This window comes from Parus major, chromosome 1A, assembly GCF_001522545.3.
Source record: "Parus major isolate Abel chromosome 1A, Parus_major1.1, whole genome shotgun sequence".
NCBI classification, from domain to species: domain Eukaryota; kingdom Metazoa; phylum Chordata; class Aves; order Passeriformes; family Paridae; genus Parus; species Parus major.
In genome coordinates this window covers 9,762,856-9,788,325 of record NC_031773.1, presented here as the reverse complement: position 1 = coordinate 9,788,325, position 25,470 = coordinate 9,762,856, and the positions used below count along the sequence as shown (strand labels likewise).

Here is a 25,470-nt window from a genome sequence, read left to right as displayed (position 1 = left end):
TCTCAATTAAGAATGGTGACACAGGAACAGGAAACTTTGTCAAATCTTTTTGTCAAATCTGCCAAGGCTTTTCAAACATTTAGTCTTTTCCATTATCATGTCACACTAGCAGCTTATCCCAGCAACCTGGTAAACAAAATAGTTCTTACTGGGCATACTCTTGCAATCATTGAATGAATTTGCTTTGTGCTGCCGCTGTTGTCTGTGAGTCTTTCTTTGAAGAAGAAGTAGATTTTGGCATCATTGGGGTCAGTGCCATCTGGGATAACATGAGCATCCACAAAAATAGGCTCTGAAATGAAAAAGTTTACCAAAAGGATGAAACCAAAAGATGTATCAGTATAAGCAATGAATGATTTGACATTTACTGACTGCTTCAGGGAAGTGTTGAATATACCAAATATTAAGAGGTAAATGGCCCCTTGCTGGCAACCATATGTGTTTGCACCCTCAAATTTTATTTCACAGCAAATTTTCAGAGGAGCAGTCCAGAAGCAGTGATATTAGATTAATGCAGAGACTCAAAGACTTCAAGGAAGAAGGAAGAATCAGTGTGTTATCTGGGGCACCAAAGGAAAGTCTCATTGAGACAAAACATAAAAATAAGCTGGAAGAACTTAGAAATATAACAAATGAGGTTCATAGATAAGAGAGAAAAACAATTTGTGTAACCCAGAAAAGGAAAGCAGAGTATGCAAATGCTTGAGCAGCATCTGACCTCATATCAGAGGCTGGTAAAAATACTGAAATACATGTGCAAAACACTGAAAGTGAGAATTAGGGAGAGAGAAAAACTATTTATAACCTTAACAGCAAGCATATAATGGACAGTGCAGGAGCTCTCAGAACACCTCCTTTGAAGGAAGAAGTGGCCCCTTTCCCTGCATTTGTCTTTTCAATGATCATGAAAGATTGCTTGTCCTGTTGAAGTGCAGTACAAAGTTTGAAACAATCTGATACAAAGGTTGAATGTCTGACAGAAAACTCTTTTAAGACTGCAGCATTTTTCTGTTCACATAATTCTATTCTCAATTAATATAATAAATGTCATGACTCTGTCTCTAAAAGAACATGGAAATAAACTGCACTTTCAAGTACCTGTTTTGAACAGGTAGATTTTTCAGAAATTAGGCATTTTAAAATTTTCTTTTTCTCTCATTTTAGGATGCACACGTTAGGATGTGCAGGTAAGTGTAAAAATGTATAACAAACAGAAAAAAAAAATTAGAGAGCAGGCATAGTTTCCCTTTCATAGTGAAATGAATTTGTGACTGAAATCTTGTGATTTCTTTGTAGTTACATCCAGACAGGAGTAATAAGTCACCATAAAAAATATCAAGACAAAACCACAGTAACTTTACTTCAACATACCTGAAGGCTTTTTAAAACTGTAACTGCTATGTTAGTTGCTCTACAGCCTTTCACACCCACCTCTGCCCAGAGGGTTGACCACCATTTTAATTTAAATTGGTTTCATTGGAAGGAGTCTTCTTACCAGAAAAGACAGGGAAAATTTTCACAGTGATGTCAGTAAAGCAAAGAGTTATGTGATTCCAATCAGAAGTGAGTTTTTCTACTGTGTTTAGATGAACAATTCCTCACCACTGAATTAAGTGGCAATGATCCTCATTGACTTCTCTGATAGTGGGACACTCTTCTGCACACATTTCAAATGCAAGTGGTGGTGAAACTTCTGTGCAGAGATGGATTGCCTTGAATTAACTGAAGCTGGTGGTTTAGAATCAAATTCTAATTTAAAGCAATATCTGATTCATTAGAGGTGAAGGCACTTTTCTAGAAATCAGAATGTCTGACCAATTGCCACTGGAAAGGTTTTCATGCACTTGCCCTCAAACAGCTTGGTTCAGCCTTAATGCAAAAAGGCCCTCAGGTGGAGCTTGGTTCATGAAGGGATCCCTCTACATCTGTGCACTGTCTACAGTTTGTATTTACACACATCCTTCACAGTTCAACTTCATAAATTCAATTCAGAAAAGCTCTTTAAAAGATAAGGTCTTTGTTTTAAGCAAAGGAAAGCAGAATCTCTGTGAAACCCATTAATACTCTGGTAAATTAAAGGCATCTCACCACTCAGCCACTTGGAGTTGTGCTGGTCAGTCCTCACTGCATTCCTCCTGGTCAGACTGCGAAAAATGGCTGCATCTGTCCCCATGAAATCAATATACATTCCTGAAAAAAGCTCTTCATCTGAAAAGAATTGAAATGGAAGGGGAATTGTTACGGCTTTTGAGAAAACAAAAGTTTATTTTAAATTCATCAGCTCCTTATTTACACAGGAGTTATGAATAGTGGGTCATGGGAATGAGGATTTCTCTGATTTACAAAGACTTAACCTAGAATGCATGAGGGTAATCAGATTTTTCTTAGAGACTTCATGGAACTGTACCATTAAATGTCACAGAAGAGCTGCATATATGGGAAACCATTCATGATAGAAAGTTTAGTTGTTCCATTTGCACTGCTAAGGACCAAGGGGGAGTAAGGCTACTGTTACCAAAAGGTATCACATTCAGTATGTTAAGTATGAACTTCAAAGAATTGCTTTTTTGTTGTTACAAAAGTAGATGAAGTGACTGGATTGAATTTATTGCTGCTGTAAACTGACACAACATCTATTGCAGTCAGTGGATCAGTGCCAATTTTTACCAGCAGCAGTTTTGGCTGCCCAGGCAGCCCCAAGCTGACTTCAGTATTGCAGAGGCCAGACAATCATATTGTTGAACTTAGAGTAACAGCGAGCAATAGCTGTCCCCTTTTGTGCACTTGGTTCTAAGCACAGGGTCATTATGATTGAGCAGAACGAGACATGCAACTCCTGCATTAACAGAACTGTGAGCTTCTGCTCCCTGTGCAGGGCTAAAAACTCAGCCCATCAGTCAGGATGTCTATCTGTGTTTGAGTCTGTGTGTGTGCATAAATGTATGTATATATAATTACAATTATAATTACATATACTATCATTTTCTACTCTGTGAATAACCAAGCAATTTCCACTGAATAATGACAAAGAAACCCCAGAGTAGAAAACAGTAGCTAAAATAAACTCTCACTCTCAAAGTGGGAGTAGTGGCTGAATACATTCCAGTACAGCTGGGTCCTTTGATTGATGTTTTTGTCTGTACTCCTGGACTACCCAGAGAGTATGGTCAAGCTGGCAAAAGTCACAGGCTCAGAAATACTTGAGGCTATTTTCATGCTCTGTGTGTGTGTATTTTTGTGCGTGTGTGTGTGTGTGTGTGTTCATAATCAGCATGGAAGACTACTGAGAAGCTCCTGAGAGAATCAAAACTCTGGAGAATTTGCTTTTCTGCTGCTAACTGGAGCCTGAAGTGAACCCTGCCAGAGCATGCAGCAGCCACTCTTCTGCTCTCACCCCTCCCTGTGATGACAAGATTCATACACAGGGGATTTAAGCAATGCATTTTGCTGCATGTTGCTGAAGCATTTACTTCTGGAGCAGGTATTGACAGAATGATGTTAGATCTGTATAAATTTATAAGTGATTTTGTACATCTGCCTCCTTGCCTCAATCCATCAGAACTTTATTCTTATTATGAAACAAATGGGCTGAAAGAGATCAGGTTTATAGCTCTCACTAAATGTTGTATACAGTGCTGTGCATAAATACATACATACACACTTCAGCAATAGTATTATACTATGTAATTTTAATCCTATTAAATATCACTGGTATTTCTTATGTCTTAAGCATTCCTAGTGTCTGTTTGCTAATCATGTATCAGAGGAGATCCATCAGTTCCACTTCGTTCTGGTAAAATCCTTAAATTCCACTCAGTATTTGGTCTGTACAGCACAATGAGTTCACTTTGTTTCTGGGGGGAATTGCTGTATTGATGAGGTATGTCTGCTTTTATAAATATCTCAGTCTTGGTGGGGAGAGAGACATGCACCCTGCACACTAGCAATGCCAAGCTGCTTCAAGCACATTTTTCATTGCTTTGATGCAAATGCATCTCTGTACAATGGTAAACTGTACAAAGTTCAAATTTATTTTTATAGCACCACTTTCTTCTGAAGGGTGAATCAGCTTTCCTGCTGTATTCTAGGCTGGTGATGTCCAAAATGGTCAAGAAATTGCATCTATATTTAAAAAGGGTTCTTTTATTGTGGGAGAGTTAGTTGGTCTGGTGGTATGTACTATCTTCTGAATATGGGAGGGAATTCCTCCTGCAGAAAGCTCAAAGGTGAGTCCAATACATTGGCTCAGTCCCCTCTTTACAACATGAGCTGGAACTTAGAAAATGTTCACATTTCTGGCATGGATACTAAGGCTAAATTCATTAGAGCATAATGTTTTTGAAGTGACTGGACTTTACAACTGAAACTATAAAACCCAATCTGTGAACTCTTTTTTACAAGACTCTTTTTACCTTTGTGGAATAATTTAAACTTTGTAGATGAACCATGTCATGAAACATAAGTCAAACATTAGGGAAAGTCTCTTTAGTCACACAACAGAGATCAAGGAAGATAACGAAAAGTCTATTAAGATGAACAAAGCTGATCTACTGTAGAAAGAAATGAGTTTACTATGCAAACAATAACTCAGAAACAATGTTCTTTAATGTTGCTATACAAAATCCAGAAGAAACAAGGAAAGGAAACAGTTGCTTCACCTAATACCACAATGGCAATGAGTAGCAGTGGACTCAGTTATCACTGACTTTGAACAAATACTTTCTTTACACAGTGAGTATCTGTAAACTCTGTCCCTAGATCACTGTTGAGATAAAGGTGTAAGTGCAGCCAAGGTTCAGAAAGATGTCTAGGTAGCATTTACCTGTTCTCTAAAGGTGTTCACTTCATGTATTTGTGAATAGATATACTTGACCTTTGTTGAAAATATATTTGCAATGAGAAATCAAAACAAAACAACCCAAAAAGCAAAACAAAACAAAACAAGGCAATTTATATTTTGAACAGGCCATGTAGGACAGACTCTATAACACTTCCCTTAAGATCCATAAGATTTTAAAGAAAATGTATTGCAAAATATGTAATAGACTTCAGAGGAAGGTGAGAATCAGAAACACTGCAAATTGCTCCCTTGTAAACTTTGGGTGAAATATGCAGTACCTGTGTGCAATAAGTTTTATTTACTAAGAAAGTTTCAAAAATCTGTGCAACTGCTGTTACCATCATAGCCAAAAATACAGCAAGGAGCAGGCACATGCTGAAAAATCATGCTTTGGCACTAGGAGTGTGAACATACTGCAAATGCGAAAGGTCAGCTTACACTATGTATTTCCAGCACTTCCTGGTTGAAAAAAATAAAAGTATCTTTTACAGATGACTTAGGCTGCTCAAAGTTTATGCCCACTTTGGGTTTTCTCGTAGGTGTGCAACAAGCACACTTTCTGGCCTTTCAAATGGAAGAAAATTGCAAAATTGGTTGGGTAAAAAGCCAGTTGAAGAATGAAGAGCTTTATAGTTGGTGGGCTCTACAGCAGCAATGAGAACAAAAATGAAATTTAAAGCATCTGAAGTCTTCAGGCTTTCTTTCCCTGGCTACTCTGAGATTTTAAAAATAATTAAGTAAGACACAAGTGCTGTTTAGGATGAACAAGGTCAGAAACCATTCAAACACAAATGCTAGACAGGGTAATGCAAAGCTGAAACTATTCCTGGGAACAAAATGTGTAATCTGGAAAAGGGAGAACCTTTTGTTTCCTGTGCCTTTCTCCCCCTTTAAATAACTTATTCCTGCATTTCATTTGTCCACCCACTTTAAGCTTCATACAAGCCTTGAAACACAGATGGATCCACCCCTTGAGCCCATCAGCCAGACAAAAGGCACTGCTCCTGGGAGGCTGAATTCTGTTTCCAGCTGCCTTGGGTTATTCCATCAGCCTACCCTACACATGACCACATGGGTTTAGACCTCAGCAACTTGGAGTGTCTTTACTTACTGATCATCACAGACACAGTATTCACGTTAGGGTTGAAAGAACAGCGTCCCTTTCCTGATTCACACTTGGAGTCGATCTTGAAGATTTGTTCCTGCAAAGTAGATTTGTGTGTCACTTCTCATGTCAGAAACCATTAGATCTGATTTTTATGCCTTGCTGTTCATAGCATTAGCACTGCTCTATTAGCAATGCTCTATTGGCCACTTTTACTGTACTATGGGTAGTTTAACTCTTCTATTCAGAATTCCATCATTTTGTTAGATAACACTGACACATGGTTATTTCCAAGACTTATTATAAATTCAAGACACTGAATCAAAAAAAATGTCCCCTCTGTGTCTGTTAAGGATAGGCTGACTGATCTCTGCAATAATATCCATGGAGATTCCTTCTGTGGGTTTGAAGTTATTTATAATTTCTTTTCTGAATATATTGGTGTACTTATACCTGTCTAGGACATTACAATAGAGCTATTAGAACAATAATACATATAAAATAAAATTATCTTAAAACAACTGTCATTAGATTACAGCATAAATAATTTGGCCTTTACTGAGCTATCAGACCTCCAAAAATCTCACAACATTTATTTTCTTCAATGCCATCTCTTGGATTACGTGAAGAGCTCCAAATCCACAGTGATAGATGATTTATTGATACCTCTTACCATGGTCTGAAATCTCCTGGGGTTTGTTGGTTGTGGTTTTTTGTTGTTTTTTTTAAGAAATGATGGTACAGGGATTTGTTTGTATGTTTTGTACTTTATGAACAGGAAATACATTTAGCAAAGTAGAAGCAATTGGGACTACTACAGCTTAAAATACAAACGACCTGAATATCTTTAGAAATCCTGCTCCTTTTGGTGCAACTCTTCACTCCTTGGCTCCCAGAAATATTAGCACAGCAAGAAGTGACTCAGGCCCAAGATCATTCCTAGAAAACTGCAGTCAATAATGGCAGATACTCTGACCCAACACACACGGTATACCAAACAACTTGTTCTTAGGCTCCTACAACAAAATTCCAAACTTCAACAAAAAGCCAAAAGACACAATTGCAAGGGAAAAAACCCAACAACAAATAACCAAACTTAAACATTTCCAAAGAAAAATGTAGCTGACAAAAATTCCAAAGCAAGGCTTCTGTCAAGTAGATGCCAAAAAATTGTTATTTGAGAAAGGACAGCAACTCCTTATAATCTCTTTAACAGATAATGTAAATCACAGGGGAGTGGGGATGCCACACAAGTCCCTAAGCATTTGGCACCAGCAAATTGAAGATTACACCAAACTCAAATGCACAGCTGCAGCAGGAAGTTTTCATATCATTATCCCCTCTTTTCCCCTTCTGTTTTGCCTAATTTAATCTCAGAGATTTTATCTACTGTTTCAGTAATAAGCTCTCTAAACAATGTAAAACACAAGTATGAAGTTTCTAATGTGATCTTGGGTGGTATCTTTGTTGTTTTCTTACTTCTAGATTATATGCAGCTTGAATCTAATCCATATTTACTATATTAAACCACTATTTACCAATTCAAAATGCCCATTACTCTGCTATTAAGAAAGCTCCAGGATTACACTTGATTTTCATATATATTAAACTGCTATTTAGTCTATAATTATTCCAAATAGGGATTACATTTCCTTCTGTTTGCATTTACTTTGACATTAGAATATATTTGGGTGACTAAAGGAGTAATTACCAAAGACCAAAGTACCAAGCGTGCCAAGGAAGAAAATTAATTGTTTCATAACCTCTGTTTCAGGGAAAAGGGTAAAATTTTTCCTCATCAATGAAACCCTCATTTTTTATTTTTTTTTTGTGAGCTCATGTGGAGCCCCAGAGACAGAAGAGCAAAACAGGACCAGTTCTTATGATTGCTGGATATGACTCTGTCAGGATTTGTAGCTTCTAGAGAAAAACAGATGTGCTTTGTAAAATATTAATTTTGCACGTGCAAAAACAGCCTTTTGTGCATTGGAAATTGTACCAAATAGAAGGTGAAATGATAAAAGCAGAGGAAAAATTGAGTTTTCACTAGTCCCATCAGCACTACATGGTTCCTCATTCTGCTCTATCAATTAGTCATGCACAGATATATGCAATGAGTTCAGAAGGAAATGCTTGGGTTTAAACTGTTATGCTATTGTTGGCCTGTACAGTAGTGGCTTTGAGCATGAAGTGTCTACAGTCAAGTGTCTCAGACTCCAGATGTCTGAAACAGCAGTTTATTTAATCAATTGATCATAGGCATGCAGCTATACAGACAGGCTAAGTGAAGCCAGTTCTGCTTTTCCAAGTCATGTATCTTTACTTTTCATTTAAGAAATTTAATGTCTTGCATCATCTGCAGATGTAATTTCTTGTCCTCCCCTCTGTCCCAATCTCATTTACAGTCTAAAATAAAGATTCAAGCTTCTCTGAGCTGCAATACCAGTACTTAAGGTGATAGAGTATTACATTAATTAAAGGCAAATGAGATCACTGTTCATGTTTTAAATGATTTTTCAAGAAATAGAATAATGCTGGGAAAAATTCCGTTTCAAAATACATCAAAATAAGTTAATGCGGAATTTTTTAACCAGAAGGATAGATTTACATACTAATTCTGCTTGCTTCTGCTTCTAAATCCAGGCCTACAATTTCTACTTTTGTATAGTTTAGTAGGATTGAAGTGCAGTGATTCCGAGTTCATGCTCTGTTAAGCATGCTGGAGCCAGGTAGGGATCTACCAAAAGTCACTGAGATCATACCATGCAAACTGACCTGGAGAAACATTGACTAATCACCTCCCTGGCAACTCTGCAGCAAACCTGGGTCTCAGCCAGAATTCCCATCCCACTCCCAATTAAATCAGTGATGAATTTCTCAGTGTCTTCCCAAGAAGCCAGCCCAGCTTTTAAAGCTGCCCTCACGTGGCAAAGCTCCAGGTAGCACGCTCTGATCTTCCTTCCCAACACATCTGTTTCCACATTGTTCTGCAAAATATACTGCACACCCCTGTGCCTGCAGACATGAATCTGACCCAAAAGCTACTGAGGTGCTGCCTCCTGCTTAAATGCCTTTCTTTTTCCTTCTAGTTGCTTAATTTATTACCTATTAAATTTGCACATAAACAAACATTTCACTTTCAAATCAGGAAACTTGGACCACATACTTCTGAAACATCTGATACTTGTACTGAAAATACACTCAGTAAATCTGAATATAGAAAAACTGGAGACCTATCTAGAAAAAGTAAGATCTTACAGTGAAACTTACCAACTTTGTCTGGACGCCATCTAGCAGGGCAAAACTTATGCAGTAGATAAAGCTCCTATACTGGGATTGCACCTAAGTGGTGTTAGGCTGAATTCCAGTTTAACCTGAATAGTTAGCCAAATTAAGGGCTTCTCCAGGGAACCAATAACACATGGAAGTTATAAAAAGTGGACTTTGTATGTTACTTTTCATCTAACTGGCTATTTCCTTCCAAGTATTTCTTGGGCATTTTTCTACCAAATGGTAGGAATTAATCCACCAGACAATGCCAAATAAAAAGTAGTATCAAATGTATCCCAGCTTTTGGTATGACCGTGGAATTTTGGACAACCATCATATTTGAGGCATGATTTTTGATTCTAGCTGGTATCAGGTTAGAAAACTATGGACCTTTGCTCTTTTGCACCTTAACATCAGTGAAGGAACACACCGGGACCACTGATTCTTGCATTTTCAAAACTTGGAGCTTTCGCATCAGACCAGTAGGATGGACCACAAGATGAGTGGACAGAATGAAAAGGGAGGTACCTCAGACCTGCGTCCCCTGTTGACGTAGACACAGACGGGGCTGAAGGCGCCGCTGCCGCAGACGTACAGGTGGGTGCGGTTGTACGACTGGATCACCCGCACGAAATTCCCACAGCCGTGCTGCAGGAAACAGGGACACACAGAGAACAGTCACCCCACAATGGCAAACGTATGAGATGCTGGCAACTCCAGGGAACAGGCATGACATATCATTTTAATTGCATCCTGAAAACAGCTACTGAATTTGTTAGTCTCTGGATTTGGACAGCTGTTTCCTTTCACATCATTTTGCCTGCTTTCGGGAGCTGGGCTCTCTCTGATGGAGCACCACAGATGGGTTATAGAGGAGTCCATGTAGCTTTCCCACTTCCACACAGCAATCCAATTTTCATTCACGTATTTCTCTTGCATGAGAGGAACTAGGACCTCTAGGAGACCAAGGTGTATGTAACCTTAGGAAGTTTCCTTAAGGACATCTCTGAATCTGTCTCCTCTTCCCCCAGATTTGTTCAACATAAATGGAGATAATTAAAAAGAAAGCAAGTCCAAATATCAGATTTTATTGTTTATATAAACAATTTATTTCAAAAACTTTAAACTGAGGTTTGCAGTCAATTGTTGCTTTGTATTGAAGACATACAGTAATATCTTCAAATCACCATGAAAATTAAAACAGAATGTTAAGGGACACACAGTTCACAATATTGGATTTACAGCTTTTTCCTTCCCTTTGTTCTCTAACTCTTTCATTTCTTACTATGATCAGGTGTTAATTCACTTTAGGCTGAAAATAGATTTTTTTCATGAATATTTTTTCTTACCCAGATCCCAGCACTGCTTTCATATTCAATCATCTGAACCTCACTCAAGACAGTGAGAACTGCACATGTTTTATGAGCACAGGGCTGGAAACTGTGCCATCAGTCATCTTCATGAAAATCAGTGGAGTTAATCCTTGTTTGGCAGACTGCACTGGCTTATTTACTTTTAAAGGCATTCACATTTTTGGTTCAGCAGGAGCCAGCACCATACAACATCATCTGAAAACCAGTGCACAACTGGGGTCTTCAGACTGCAGGCAGTGGGCACCACCCACCTTCATTCACAGTGAGCTCCTGGGGGAGCAGCCAGCCACAGAACTTCCCCACTCAGAAGAGCAGCTCAGCAGGCTGTTCAGCATCACCCCAGGACAAATCTGGAAATTCCCCTGCTTGATTAGTAACAACCAAGCAAGGCGAGGAAATGGACACTGCCTATCTTCTCCCACCTGGCAGTCTGAGGATGCATTCTGTTTACTTTGCCTGATTTTCCAAAATTTCCCTTTATAGGCTGGCTTTCAAAGCATTTTAAAAGAAAAACAAACACTTATTTCATTTTGCTTTGGCTGCACTCAAGGTGCTCTTACTTTATTGCCAAATACCTAATATGTGTGTATGTGTGCATGTGGATTATAACTTACTGTAGGATCCTTTCCAGCCATCTTGCACTCTTCAACCTTGTTTGCTGATGCTGGCCAGAAAATCTGTAAGGAAAGAAGTATAGTTCAAGTAGTATACTGATTACATAATTAAAAAAAAATAATTTTACTGCCTCACAGTAATAGATAAATATTTAGATAAAATTTACACTTTGATTATAAAGAAAAAATGGATTTTTGTTGATAAATAAAACTGTCTTAGCATGCACTAAACAAAATCAAGGTCCAAGTTTTTGACAGTTATATATTAAGTTTATTACAGATTTTTAAGTCAAGTTAATCAATTAATTTAGATTTTTTTTCTTCTAAAGAAGAGAGATTTTTCATCACTATTGCCTAAATTACTATCCATCTTTACTTTTTTTCTTGTATTGAATTTGTAGAAATTATTCACACTAGAAACCAGAAGACTTAGATATTGAAAGAAGAGCTCTTGTAAAAATTTTTCAATTCTATTATTAAAGGTTTGGCTAAATTACAATAAAACCTACTTGAAATCTCAAGATTTCACATTGATTTCTTTCAGAGAGTTTTTCAAGAAATACCACAGTGTCTGAACATTTATCAGTTTATCTCAAACTGTAAGTATTTTGAGCTTCATCCATTATTTATTTTGATTTTGAAATAGGAAAGACATCCATTACAAATGTATCCCTAGAAACCTAGTAAATGACAGAGCCTGATAACATTTAGCCCCAAGATAACATAAACAATATCATTAAAGGATCTGTGTATATATGTACACACACATATATAGATGTAGAATTGTGGATTTGAATGTATATGTATATAGGTTTTCTGTAGATATATAGAATCTGCATAGTGAATCTATTGTTAAAACAAATAAACAAATGGAAGACTGTGCAGAATTGCAGTGATACATTTTGAACTTAATACTGGGTGATCATGTTCACTGCCAGAGGGCTTTGTGTGTTTTTCCTTTCTCTTGATTTTTTTTGTTTTTTATTCTTGTTTCTCCAGGACTACATGAGATGTTGAAGTGCCTCACAGCTTTACAGTGCAGAAAATATTCCATGTAACAGAGGCCCTCCTACACCAAACCAAACTCAGCACAGGATCAAACCCAACCTGCCAAGGACAGGAGGGAGCGTGCCGTGCTGGGGCACAGCTCCTGCCAGACCAGGGTGGCTGGATCTCTGGGAGATGGAAATTAGCCAAAAGGTCACAGAAGGTATTTCAGACCCTAGAAGGCAGCCCCATTTCAGAGGGAGATTTGGGTACCATTAGGAGGGAAGGATGCATTCACACCATTGAACGAGAGGCATTTAATTTAAATGGGTGAGTTAGAATGAGCCTCCCCAGCTCCCTGAACAATAAATTCAGGTGGACAGGAAAGTCCAGAGAGTGATTCAGAGCAAAGCTGAACTTGACTGTGCTCAATCACTCTCTGGCAGTGCCCCCTCTCTCCCCTGACACATTAAAAGCATTGTCTCTTAAGGAAGGCATTTATCTTCCCTATTGCCAGCTGGGTATCGCTGCCCCTCTGAGGTACAGTAATAAAACCCAGAGATTAAAGGACTGGATGGATTTGGAGGAACAAGGTACAGAAATAAAGCCCAGAGATTAAAGCACTGGATGGATTTGGAGCAACAAGGCCTTTTTGGTGCACTTTCAGGCAGGGCAGTAGCTGTGACAGTCTAAAGCCAGGCAAGACAAAGTCTGTAGACTTGAGCTAAGACTCAACAGCCAAGCTTCTGGGCACACAAGTACTTCTGCAGGTCACCTATTTCAAAAGCAGAGAGGCTGAATTTCAGCTGGCTTTGGAGACAAGAGAGGAATCTGTAAGCATTTGATAATGTTATTATTTTCACACAGAGATTGCCTACTACTGTTTGGTGAGGGAACACAAAGTCCTTGGAAAACACCATCTCAGTAAGTGAGAGAAGGCAGAAAAGAGGTGGTGTCAAGGAATAGCTGTGGGTCACAGTACCCAAAAACCCCAAATAAGGTGTCTCAGCTACCCAACTGAAGGGCAAAGGCTAACACAGACATAACAAGAGATTGGAAAATAGTTCAGTGATTAGGGTTGATAGCAGAAAACAAAAAAAAAAAAGTAGTATAAGGTTAAGGCAACCCTGTTCTTGCTTTTTTTCCATATGGCATGAGAATGGTAGTGTGTATCTTATTCGTCCTTGAGGATTCTTCCAGAAGTGCATCTCTGAAGTACCTTATCTTGGAAAGAGGTGGAAAGTGTCAAACCACACAGGTTTTCCAGGCCAGGTCAAGCAGAGTAATGCTTCGAAATTGGTAAACAGGTCAGTTTTAAACAGTGTTTGAGGAACAGTGTATAGCTTCATCTGCATTACACATACAGGACTGAAAATTCAATAAGATGAGGGCATGGACTTCAATGCAAAATAATCAAACACCATTTTTTTGTCTTAAAAGGAAGGGCATGGAGTAAAGCAACCTCAGATTCTCAAAATAAAACTTGAACTTACACTGAGGGGGTCTTGGCTTATATTGTTAATATTCAGGGACAGAATATGATCTTTACTCCCCACGTAGATCCGATCCTGATCCTCATCCATCAATAATATCCTGTAATCCAGGGGGCTGTGGGATATCCTGTGATACTCAGAGGTCTTAGTTTCTTGCAGCTCTGAAATAGTAAAGACAGTAGCATAGTAAAGCATTTCACTCACGTTTCTTGCTTCTCAACTGCATTTCTTTCTAAGTAAAGAGATCTTTAGACACAAGTGGGGTCAGAGAGGGAAGAAAGTGCCTCATTGGACACTAGATAATAATACAATGGCTGACATAAAACAAATTTTCTTTTTCCGGTTTGAATACTATTATCTTGTGCATTAAGTAGACATAGCTCATAAAAATCAGGCAGTGCTGTTATTCATTCATCTAATTAACTCTTATTTTAATGGATATTATTATTTACAGGTTTGGCTTTTAAGGAAGATAATTTATTAAATTAATCAATGTGTTCAATATTATGACTACAGAAAATCCACAAGATCAATGAACATTTTACTTCCTTTCCCTGATAGGGGGCTTCACTAAGAATAGGTTTTTATCATTTTCAAGGTCAAATTTTACTTTGTTCTTCATCACCATGCATGGCTTACTTAAAAGAAAAACAAAATTATTCAGTCAAGCCTAAATGTGCCTGTTCATTCCGTTGTTTGTTTACAGGTTTGGACTAAACTAACAGAACTGTAGAAGGAACTCTATTTTTCTACTTAAAACTTTCTTCAACACAGTGAAGAGAAAACATGCTTTGATCTCAGCAGTGCAGGATCAGGCCTGTTACAGGAATAGCAGGAACTGCAATCTAAGTATTACTTGCTGCCCTAAAGAAAGCTCAGCCTTCCCATCTTTGCTTGGCCAATATATTTTGGCCCCCAGTCAGATTGTTTTACTTTTCTGTAATAACAGAAGGGAGATTTCTCAAGAGCTGAGAGTGGAAAAATAAAACCTTAATAAACAATTTGTCTTTGTTAAAATATTTAACATATCATTATGCTTTCTTTCTTCATGAATATTAAGACTGAATCGTGTTCCCTGTGACTCTAAAAGGGTGGTAAATACAGAGTACTTATGAAAATGAAGCTCTGCTATCATGTTTATTCATAAATGTAAGATCTGAGCCCACAGTTCTCAGTTGCAAACTTTGTCTGGGACAATATGGGTTGTCACTTTTGCTAAAGGTTTCTTAAAAGCAAATTTTTTTGCTCATCTTTCCCTATGCGAAGCAATAAATGTCTTATACTAAACTAGTCATCTAAAGCTATTGATATTCTATAAAATAAAACTCTCAAAAAATAAATATTTTGTATATGTGCTCCTAAAAAAAACCAACCAAACAAAAAAGCCTGTGCCAAAAGAAGTGTGCCTCGTGTCTGAACCTTCTGTAAAACACACAGTTAGCTGAAAGCAATTTTTTTATTATTTTTTTTTTGAAAATTACTTGAGATGGAGAGCCATTTTTAATAGCAGGCAAAAGCTGGAGTCCTAGGATTTATGCCTGTCTAGTAGAGAACTAACAATTGAAAGAACACTTATCAGAATATAGTTTGCATTGATAAATATGATACATAACTCAAATTAATTTTTATCATTGTTAAATAGTTTCATAGGAAGATGAAAAATATTCCCAGTTACTGAAAGATAATTGTATTTTGATTAATTTAGATATGTGACAGCTTTCAGGAGCCATTTATTTATGGTAATATTAAAAGGACCCAAATAGTAATTCTCTTGTCCCCTGACAACAGATAAACATAAAATCAAGATTTACAATCTGTGCCTAAAAACTGAAAAAGAACTTGTTAAATATATATGAAAATTGTTCACAATACTTTCAGAAGTTTTTCTTTAGTGGTTCAAAAATCAACTGTTCTACTTCACTTTAAAAAAATTCTCCCTGTAAGCTCTTAGCTAGGATTGCCCCAGGCACCTGGAGACTCACTCAGCACAGTGCCATTAACACCCAGGGCCTCTGGCTGCCCCCAAATCCTCACAGCCAGCCTCAGACACTCCTGCTCATCCCTTTTCCTGGGCATTATTAACTTTACCATAACATTTGGCAGCTGTGAGGTGAAACTGAACCTTCTCCCACCTGTACATTTGATATACCAGGAAAGCAGGGATAAACTGGGAGGGTTTTCCACACAGCACAGGGTAAATGTGAACACAGTGAATGCACAATGTAATGTTCCACCTTCCTGCCTCACTGACTGACACTGCCTGACAATCAAACCATGGCTGATGTAAAACATAATCATGATGATTGCTTTTAAACAGAAGAAACAACAGATTTCCACAACTTTCACTTATCAAAATCCATTATTTTCTTGGAATTTTAACTCCTTTGAAATGGTATTATTCTTTGCTAGGCTCTGAAGGGTAATCTGCCTCCATCGAGCTGCTGATGAACACCTTATGTCAGGTTATGAAGCTATGGAAACTGAACACCATTCATAAGAGGAAGGAAAGCTGTGAAACAAATACTCTAACACTGATTTATTAGTTTTATTTCTTTTAATGCTGAAGCTTACAGCTTATTACATTCTCTGGGCTACTCAAGCAAGTAGGGAGGGAATTTATACCTAATCAAATTTTATTTTCATTCAACAAAATTTACCACACAATCACCCAAGAAAATTTTAATTTTTAAAGATTTACTATCTGGTTGCTTAGAGAAAGCAGTGGCTGCAAAGATGCTGTATGATCTTTCACATTCCCTTTCATCTCTCTCAAACAAGTTTTTGTCAAAAAATGAAGAAGACATTTACTGACATTCTGAGCAATTCTACTCCATGCTTTGAGAATTTAACCAAACATTGAAAGCAGTAAAACTTAGATAGAGAATGATGCTACAGACATCTCTCTGAATACTAAAAAAAAAAGTGTCAATAAAACAACATACAAGTAACTTTCATCCTTAATGATACAAAAATAACCTTTGCTCATAGTTTTCTTCATCAATTGGTGAAATTTGCCTTTCCTCATGGATAAAACCAATACCAACTTGATCCCTGCTGTAAGAAATCTGATCTTAGACAGGTTGCTTTAACAAAAAAACAAAAACCTCAGTGAGTTCTCTTTCCAGAATTAGGCTTATTATTGAACTGCACATTTTGGAGATCCCAATGACTGGGAGTTTTCTCTGTACACAGTGCACAGATTACTGACAATTAGACAATTTAAGTCCTACTCTTTAATCATCCTTCTAATCCACCACAAAAAAAAAGTTTTATTTTTAAAAAGTGTTCTCACAAAAGAAATAACAAAATATTTGTGCAATGTCTATTACTGACATCACAAAAGCCTTTGTAACAAACCTAAATATGTTGGCCAGTTGAAAACAATTTCAGCTTATAGAGACAGGGTATCCAAGGAGGTATAGTTATCTCACACAGCCTGTAATAACCAAATTGTCCAGACAGCCTAAGGATACAAGAGCTAGATCCATCAGGTAGTCCTCTGAATGTCTTATTTAATCACTCAACCTCAACCTTTCATCACTCCTTATTTCAAATTCAATGGTAGCACTATGTTAAAAACAGCCTGACTCCCAGACTAAGGAATATAATTATCTCTGATATATAGAGGTAAAACCCTAAGTAACTTCCTTGGTTGACATCTTATAAGGATGATGCATTTGCTACTGAATTTATGCAATTTTTAGCAGGATCCTCCCAAAATATAACTTCCTTTTTGCAGACTCACATAACCACTTATTAATGAATGTTCAGCATAATCAAGAATGACTTCAACATAATCAAGAATTATCTTTACTTGCAGGGTTTGGTAAGCTACAGCCATGGTGTACAAGCATCCCTAGCCCAAGTTCAAAGGACTGAACTCATCCAATGACAAACTGTGGATGAAGTGGGAGACTGCATGCACTCTGCCATCCCTGGGTTTCCAGCCTAGCAGGGCTTCTTTGAGCAAGCCTAGGATGGTCTGACAAGCTTTTAATTTAGGATCCCCTGTGGAAGAGTGCAAGAAATAATATGCTTTCCTCCTTATATCCTGCTGGCATAAGGATTCAGTCTCAGAAGGCTGTTTATGGGCAAGTTCAGAGCAAAAGCAGAGATTTGGTGCCTCAGAATCAAGCAGGAGTAAAGCACAATTCATTCACACACAGCACCACAGTGAACAAACAAACACAGCTTTCCAGGAAGATGGGCTCCATCTCCCCAGGACCTCTGCTGCCCAAACTGGCATGGATTTTATGTAGCCTTACTGATGTGGAAGTCAGCAATACAACATTTTATTTTACATTCTCATGGGGTGTGGGGTGCACAACTCACATGCCCTGTTTACATCTAGCAGCAAGCTCGATGTTAGCCTCTGGTTACAGAGGCTGTAAGACTCTCTTAAGCCTCATTAAGTTTTGAGTTTGTGCCAAAAAATATGCCAGCCCATGCCAAATGTGAGACTGCAATGTAAAATCTCACCTTCTAGGAACTAGAAAGAAAGAAATTTTCTTTTTCTTTTGCTTTTATTTTTTCCCCTCGAAATAAATACTTAAGTAGAAGAATATTTTTTATTATAACATCAAATGGAAATAGTCCCCTTTTACCAACAGGTTGTGTTTAGACAGGTGAAAAAGTAATTTGGACATCAAGACACTATGCAAAATGTTGCTAGTATTGAATGGAATGATTATGTATTTTAAGAACATGAGTGAAATCTGAGGCATTTGCAAAGTTACCAAAAATAATTTAAAAAATCCCAAAACCAAAAAAGTTCAGCCAGAAGAAAAGTTCTGTTTTATTTTAGCTTCAATATTTTCTCTTCTACTTTGTATTTACAAATCTCTCTATTTTGTAACTTTTTAGCAGAAATTGTTGGAAAATATTTAGCTAAATAGTATCAGATTTCATAAGAACCTAAAATTTTTAATTATTTTTTTGCTTTATTTTTAACTTTTTAAAGATATAGAAGAAATAAATGCACCATTTTTATAGTTTACACAGTGCATGTGGAAATAGTCTGCTATAATATTTCAAGTCTGAGAACACCAGTGACTACTTTTTCAATTTTATGTACGGAAAGAGAACAATGCCAGAATATTTCTCTTCAAAACTTCAGAATGAGTCACCTTTGCCCTGTCAATATTCCTTTTCTTTGAAGATACATGTATTGATTCCTGCTGGTTAAAGGGCTGAGATAAGGGAGCTGCTGAAGCATTTGGCCACTGCTCATGCAGTGTTCAAACCATCCCTCAGCCACGCTCAAGTGAATCCCATTGTGAATGGGGACACAGTCACCTCACCAAAGAGCCAAAAGTAGCCAGATGTGCTACTGGTCATTCCCTTGTGTGCCTAAACTACACAGGGCCCAAAAAAGCTCAGGTGGACCTTTGACCTTTTCTTGATCTCTTTATCTCTTCTTCATGCATGAGAGTTTTACTCTTTTCTTTAATGCTGTGACAATGCAATCTGCTTTTTATACAGGAGGTAATAGCTTCATAAGAACTAGAAATCACAGATGTGCACACTTGCTTGCTTCTGAATCCATCTGAAAGGTGTTTAATTCATTTTTATTAAAAAAAAAAAAGAAAGGGAAGAAAATAGATTTACAAATGCTCATAATATCACAGGCTAACTAATTAACAAGATCATTTGAATGAGAGAGAAGGGAGTTCAGAGAGTACAGGCTGAAACAGAACCCTCTCTTTGCCCAGAGCTAAAATGTATCATCTGCTAGAAGGAAACTTAATTGCTGCATTTGGAATGAGAGTAAATAACAAGGAAATGTCAATGATATCTAAGTATGATCTGGTTCAAATATACACCTTGAATACTTGTGGATGGATTTGCTAAGTGAGTTGAGAGTGGAATTTAAACATTACTGGACTGAGATAGTGCAGTCTTTTATGAAGGGAAATCAGAGCACCAAGGTGAAGTCTTTGGAGAATCAGGCCCAGAGGTGGCTCAAGCATATCTGAAGAACAATTTGTCACCTTCAGCAGCTTAACATATACATTAGGAGCAGTAAAACACTCAATAGCTCTTTGTGAAGGGGACCATGTGTTGATAGGAAAAGACATACCAGTTAACAGTTGACCTTAAGCAGAGCATTCACATATGTCAGTAGATGAGTCTTTTTTATTTTTTTATTTTTTTATTTTTTTTACAATTTGCAAAATACACAAATCTCTTGAAATCCTGGTTACTCACAGACTTTAAAAAAAATCATAATCGAATATTAACTGGCTTTTAACACTGTGCCTTTTAGAAAGTTGGACCAAAAGGGAAATTCTTCATGACAGAGTGCTGTTTTATTAAAATTACTGAAATCTGTAACAGAATTTTCATCTTTTATTCATCTTACACTTTATTATTTATATTTATATACTTTGAAGAAAAAAGGAGGGGCATATCCTCTGAGGTGTGGGCAGCTGCCAGTTTTGTGCAGAAGGAATGTGCTTTCTAAGCAAAAGAAAACACACAAGAAGAGAAAGCCACTTACTCATGTGTGGCAAAATGTATTAACATGGCTTTGTGGCACACCTATGAACCCAAGACACCCCACGATGCTCTTTGCCTCTTTATTGAAGCTTTATATTATGAAGAATATATATATATATATATATATATATTTCATTTTCACAGACATTGTCATGTGAAATCATACTACATTCCACAACAGAAAACCTACTCCAAAACAAAGAGAAAAAAATGTGTCAATGTTTTCCAAACTGCAGTTACACAGCTGTCCTAAGTCTTGCCAAATATTCCAGTATTGAGATTCCTTCATTGAGCATTATGCAAGACCACCCACACCCTCCAGCCATCTAGTCTCACTAGGCTGCAGACACTTCTGGGCGTGATTTTCAGGTTATTCCTCCATTTACCTCACTGTAAATCTTGAATAACTCCTCTGAAATCTGTGTAGGCATTTCAATAAAAACATTGAAAAGTATGCTTCTTGTTTTTTGAGTGAAGTTCCAATTTTAGTGTGAAGTTATAATTTTATATAAATGCAATCTGAATGTTTTATTTCAGAACATGCTACAAATACTGCCATTCTACAGAACTTTCTAGAAGATATCCTATTTTTCAAATATTATCTTGTTCTTTTCTTCTCGTTATTATCTTGTCCAGGCCTTGCTTTCATTTTGGGTCCCAAAATGAAAGGGACAACTTTGGCAAGCTTGGAGAGCCATAAAGACAGGCCAAATGGGTTTAAGATTCCTGCAGCTGAGTTATGCATATCAGAGCCAGTCTCCTCCAAGCCGTGTGTGCAACAAGCCTGTGTACAGCAGCTCTGCAGCATGAAAGCTGCTCTCCAAGAGCTGCATACCTCAAAGTCTGCACAGTTACACAGAGTTTACCCTTTGGTTGCTTTCCAAAACCCTTGGGGAGAGAGGGCCCTTGCCACAGTGGCCAAAGGGAGCCTGGGTGCACACCGTGGCTCTGCCATTGGCACTCGGGATGTTTCTGTTTTCCAGATGCAGGAGTGAGAAGATTTTGGCTGCCAAGTATGACATTATTTTTGAGACAGAGTAAGGAAAAAAAAAGCCACACCCCTGGAGAAGTCAGACAGATTCCACATAGTTTTACTTCTTCTGGGAGAAGTATATCTCGTCATTGTAACCTCTTGTGTTTTTGCTCTTCCTTTTTTTTTCCTAGTGGACCACCAATCACACTACTGGAAGAATGACTGCACTTCTTCCTGTGATGCTCAGGCATGCAGAGAAATGTTCCAAGTAGGGATCAGACTAACTGGACAGCTAAACCCCTGACTGTATGCACACACTGAAACTCTGATACAAATTTACAGAGAGATATGAGAAATGGAAGAAAGTGAATTATTGTAATTGTATGCCCAAAAAATTAAGACTGAAGTTTGTGATAGTTTTCAAGTCAGAACTGGGCAACAACATGAGATCTGGGAACTGTTTTTCCAAATCATATATCTTCATCCCATTTGCCACTAATGGGTTAGCCACAAGGAGAACAAGGTCTGAGTGGACTTCTCTTTAGCTCTGCATCTCATTCGGACTATTGCTCTTGTGATAAAAGCAAACCTTTTAAGGCTTAGGCTTAAGTACCTGACTATTTACTCCACACAAATAGATGGATCAGATGATGTCAGCTGAGACATCTCTGAATATTGGGAAGGGAGACAGTGTAAGTAAAATTGGGTGAGAGGTAGGTTTTTTTACTGCTAGAATCGTCTTTGCAAATTTATCTTTCTGTTCAATCTAAGTGAGCACTTTGCAGATGTATCAAGGTAGTCTGTAGACAGTGAAGACATAATTTGGATTTTGCAAAACTGACAGCTACTGGGCAGTAGCAGTGTTCAGTTTTGAAATGGTAATACATTTTTGCTGATGAAACAACAAGGGTGACATTGAACTGTAGTGAAGATCTATCAAATGTTTAAGATTAATCAACACCTAAATAATGAAAGCATGGTAGCAGTCTCCTAACTTCTGTTCAGACTGAGAAAGCTCTTAGCTCACATGCAGTCCTTTTCTCTCTGAGCATATTTTCACTATGTTGCCAAATTATTTGTTTCCAGAGTTAATAAAAACTTTGTCAGAAAACGCAGCTTATCCTCTGAAACTTTTCATTATGGTTTCTGTAATAAAGTAAAAACCCACTTCACTGTGGTAAGGCAGAGGAACCCTTTCCATTATATTCCTTTCTCTCCCTCAAAGAGCAACCTCCCCAGAGATTCAGCTAATCTCTGTATGTCTACAATTGGCATTATTGCCCTTGCTGCAGTAATCCTTGCCTTTATTGATGTTACCAACTGTACTGCAATTTTAGCCATGCTACTTTATCCACAAATCTCCTTAAAACATATTGTTCCTATCTTCACCAGTCACTTCTCACCACTACTCTTTAAAAAATAGGGCAATTTAGTATATGCAGGCTTGGTTAGAGTTTCATTATTATTATTATCAATTTAATCAAATTAGGATTAGCTATCAGGCAGACATCAGGCATAAACAGATCAAGCTAAATCCCAGTGCTTAACTTTCATTCATTCTTCATTAAAATAATGTAAAATTTACCCAGTTATGAGCTGAAGAAACTTTGGAAGGCAGTATTTCTCATTCAGAAGAATTACAGTAATAAATTTGTTTCAGTTGACTGTTGAAATAAGGGGTAGTATTTTTATACACAAAAAAAAATTGAATTTTGTGGGATACTCATAAAAATGGTTAAGTTGTCCATAGCAAAACCAAGCAAACAAATATGTGGCATGGCAGGTATCACACACAAATAGGTAAACCACTGCTTCTTATTTTTGGTGTGTTTTCTTGTTTCTTCAGTATCAGTATGTCAATGGGATGCATTTACCTGTCTACATAGTCTTGTCTATATATCAGATAATCATCTCTATATGCCAAGTCAAGATAGTTAGCAAGCTCTGCTTTACATCTGGGAGGGATAAAAGAAACACTTATTCTCACTTGACTGTGTGAGAAAACAAAGCAGCTGGAGGTCAACAAATGGCATCCCCTGCTCAGTGAACCTTCCATGAACCCCTAGTTCAACACGATGCCAGAAGGTCATTATATTGGAGATAACAAATTTCACCAAAAGCAACAGCCACGCTCAATCCCACAGTCGTGTCACAACTGCTTTTATCCAAATCTTTCATTGGTATTTCCATTTACAGGATTTTTAGAGTAATAGAATACTTTTCCACATTATTCTTAATTCCTTTTCCTGTATTTATTTGTTGTTCTGTATGCTTTAGTAGAGTACCCACTGTACTACCTCTTGTAGCCTAATTTGAGCTCTTGGATTGAATTTTATTTTGCAGCTGCAAGGCCACCCAGCCTTTTCCATTGACAGGAAGCAAGCTGCTTTCTGGATGTGGGTGTTTGGGATGTTTTCTGAAGCCAAGGGAAGTTTGGTTTGGGAGAAAAGGTCAAGCCTCTCTTTAAATGTCTGGGCAATTGGTTCTTTTCTTTTTCTTGAAATAGATTTTTCTGGTATATTAAATGCATTCACTCCTATTGGATGAATAGCCATGCGGTTTCATCAGATTACACATTAATTTTTTTATTTATTCTTTTTCAAATCACTGTTATGACTCAACTTGCTTCATTGAATATGGGGTTTGCTATGTCCCCCAGAGGACTTCAGTGGTTGGACACAACTGGAAATTATTAATATCATTACCAGTGTTTTCTGCTCCTGTTGTTGAACATCGAAGACTGTTATGAGTACTTTCAATATTAAATTAATTAAGACTTAGAGTGTTTTTTTTCAAGTGCCAACTTTAAAAATAAAATATTTCTAAGCACATGTGCCGTATTTAACTAAAGCTTTTTTTTTTTTTTTTTTTTTTTCCCCTGTATGGATTTGGCTCTGTCACTGCTAGGTGTCATTTATAGGAGTGGCTGTCCCTACTGCTGGTTCCTGGGAGCAGGAGTGCCCCAAGCCTGCGGGCAGCCATGCTCAGTGGGAAGAACACTTGCTGTTTAAACACACAGAGCACAAACGTTTTTCACTCTTTTTCACACCATGAACACTGACACAAAGAGTGAATTTAGGAACACATTCCAGAGCTGCATGCTACCATCAATCTTCAAGTGATCACCAGCTGGTATTTGGGTGCACAATAAAAGTCATGTTCAGTGGGCTGAGCACAGCCTGGTGGATTAGAGTCCTCTCAGCTCTAAATCCTATTCTGCTGGTACTTTGCTTTTGACTTTAGACATTTCACATAAACTCTCTGACTTACATATGTAAGGTGAAGGTAACAGTTTGGTACTTATCTGACCGAGATTTTTCTTTTGGATTGCACATGGTAATGTACAAAAAAAGCCTTTGAAATGAAAACTAAATAGCTGGAGGAAGTTATTTCAAACGTATTTCATATGCAAAAAGAGGTATTTTTTGTTTGTTTGTTTGTTTGAAATCCAGACGCTTCAGACTTAATAAGCTCAGCCAAAACTCTGGTTTGGATTTAAGAGATAACTTCTATGCTTTTCTGTTTATATTTAATCTGAATGGAAAGCCACTAAAATAAATAAATCTTCTACAGTCACTCACTCCATGTTTAAACTAGACTTGCCATATTTATTCATCAAGATGACCATTTAGAACTTGGCCAAAAGTGGGAAAAAAAAAATGTATAAGAATTCCCTCTTTTGCATTTACACAGATAAAAAATAAAAGTAGATAAAACCTACTTGTTTATATTCAACTTTCAGTTATTAAACATCTCATGATTACAACACTATCTCTTTCAGATAATGGGAGGCTCTAACAGAACAGAGCAATTAGCCTATTTGGATATCCTGAACAACAGCAAAGAGGAAAAAGAAGACAAATTTCTGCTTCCAGATAAAAAGGCAGAAGAGTCAAGATGAGTAACATACTCAATAAAATATCATGTCAGCCTCCTACAGGTTCAGTACAGAAACTGGAGGATCAAGGAAGGAAAGACTCAAGCAGCAAACCGAACCTGAAGGGTGTTTAGATTGCTGACAGATTAAAATTGGCACACTGCAGGTACAGGACAGGAGGTGTCAACAGGATAGAAATCAACCACAGTCATCCACTTATCTCCACAGCAAACTACTGTAGCAGAGCATGATGCAAGTGCTTTCAGTATGTAACTTTGTGCCCTTGATCTTTACAACAAAAATTGCATTAATTTAGGGGCAAAAATCAGATTGTGTCTCTTCTGTATGCCCTGTGCTTATATTTTGGAAGCACAAGCAAAATAATATGGCTATTCTCTTCAAGTGTAATGTGCAAATACATAGAACAAAGGAGATTTGTT

General features: G+C 37.5%; 1 protein-coding gene across 3 annotated transcripts in view; it reads right to left on the bottom strand.

Moving 5' to 3' along the window:
• SEMA3C (semaphorin 3C) overlaps nucleotides 1-25,470 on the bottom strand; it is a 115,731-nt gene that overhangs the window by 37,036 nt on the left and 53,225 nt on the right. For all 3 annotated transcript variants that reach the window (XM_015628861.1, XM_015628863.3, XM_015628862.3), the window contains exons 3-8: nucleotides 13,683-13,843; nucleotides 11,203-11,265; nucleotides 9,744-9,863; nucleotides 5,952-6,042; nucleotides 2,089-2,208; nucleotides 150-292 (exon numbers count right to left, since the gene is read on the bottom strand). In XM_015628861.1, the coding sequence (XP_015484347.1) occupies nucleotides 150-292; nucleotides 2,089-2,208; nucleotides 5,952-6,042; nucleotides 9,744-9,863; nucleotides 11,203-11,265; nucleotides 13,683-13,843 (698 nt within the window). The remainder of the gene's footprint in view (nucleotides 1-149; nucleotides 293-2,088; nucleotides 2,209-5,951; nucleotides 6,043-9,743; nucleotides 9,864-11,202; nucleotides 11,266-13,682; nucleotides 13,844-25,470) is intronic.